This window comes from Eimeria mitis, genomic scaffold (assembly GCF_000499745.2).
Source record: "Eimeria mitis Houghton genomic scaffold, Emh_scaff1546, whole genome shotgun sequence".
NCBI classification, from domain to species: Eukaryota; Apicomplexa; class Conoidasida; order Eucoccidiorida; family Eimeriidae; genus Eimeria; species Eimeria mitis.
In genome coordinates, this window is record NW_013569726.1 from 8757 (window position 1) to 9727 (window position 971).

At 49.5% G+C, this 971-nt stretch overlaps 1 protein-coding gene across 1 annotated transcript in view; it reads left to right on the forward strand.

Annotated features, from left to right (window-relative positions):
• The window catches only part of EMH_0039260 (uncharacterized protein), a gene marked incomplete at both ends in the record, with an annotated part of 1624 nt that overhangs the window by 205 nt on the left and 448 nt on the right, over positions 1-971 (forward strand). Inside the window, 3 exons of the mRNA XM_013495373.1 lie at positions 1-108; positions 257-417; positions 598-704. Coding sequence (XP_013350827.1) covers positions 1-108; positions 257-417; positions 598-704 — 376 coding nt within the window. The remainder of the gene's footprint in view (positions 109-256; positions 418-597; positions 705-971) is intronic.

Consider the following 971-nt stretch of genomic DNA (forward strand, 5'->3'; position numbering starts at 1 on the left):
CGTGCCTCGTCGCACTCGGTGTGCTCCAATCAAACGCACAGCAGGACCCTATCGAGGGAGGGGGGGGTTCTACAACGTATAAATTTACAGTAGTGAATGTAGATGAAGGTGAGCATGTTTTCCGCTCCATATCACCCGTCATGCTTTTCTCCTTCGTGTTTGATGCCAAGCTATCAAGTACTCTGCTGCGGCGGGCCACTAGTCGCCTCATTGCTTTATTCCCTCGTGTCTCTTTGTTCCTGTTTCTCCGCCGCAGACGCCTACTTGTCCGCCAACTTGGCGCGTAATGGAAAGCTCCCAGTGCACATCAGTGAGGTCACAAAGGACGAAAGCATCGTCAATGAGTTGACGGCAAAAGTGACAGCCCAAGAACAGCCCGCTGCGGATAGCTGCACTGCATTGTTAACCACCAAACTGGTGAGCAAAACAACTACCTGACCAGTGAATATGAGCTGTTGCTACCGGTACTCGTGCTGAGGCGACAGCAGCTCTACACCCCACTCTAGAGCCCGACATAAAGTGTACAGCCATTCAGCTAGCTGAGACGGGAGTCTAAGCAAGCTGTTTTGTCCTTTTCCGTACCGTTTGGGCGTATAGAAGGAGAACTTCCATTACTCTTTCGACTACGAACCCAAGTCGGAGACCAGTCCAGACTACCGTCAATTACTGCAGAAGGCCCTTGACGCAGGATTGACAGTCTTCGAGTAAGTAAACGCAATGTTCACCATCACTAGGGATAAATCTCACATCTGTGTCTTGAATAGCAAGGAACGGTGCCGTTGATGACAAACGTATAGGTAAGCAGCGACGCCGCCTTCTTTGCAAACCAACTTCTCATTATTCCACCTGTGCTGTGCTTTGCTGACATTTTGTTTTCAAAAGCAAAACGTACCCCAAGACCAAAGACGACTGGAAAAATATCTGGAAGAATGATGCAGCAGCCAGTCTGGCATATCTCCTTGGGTCTAACA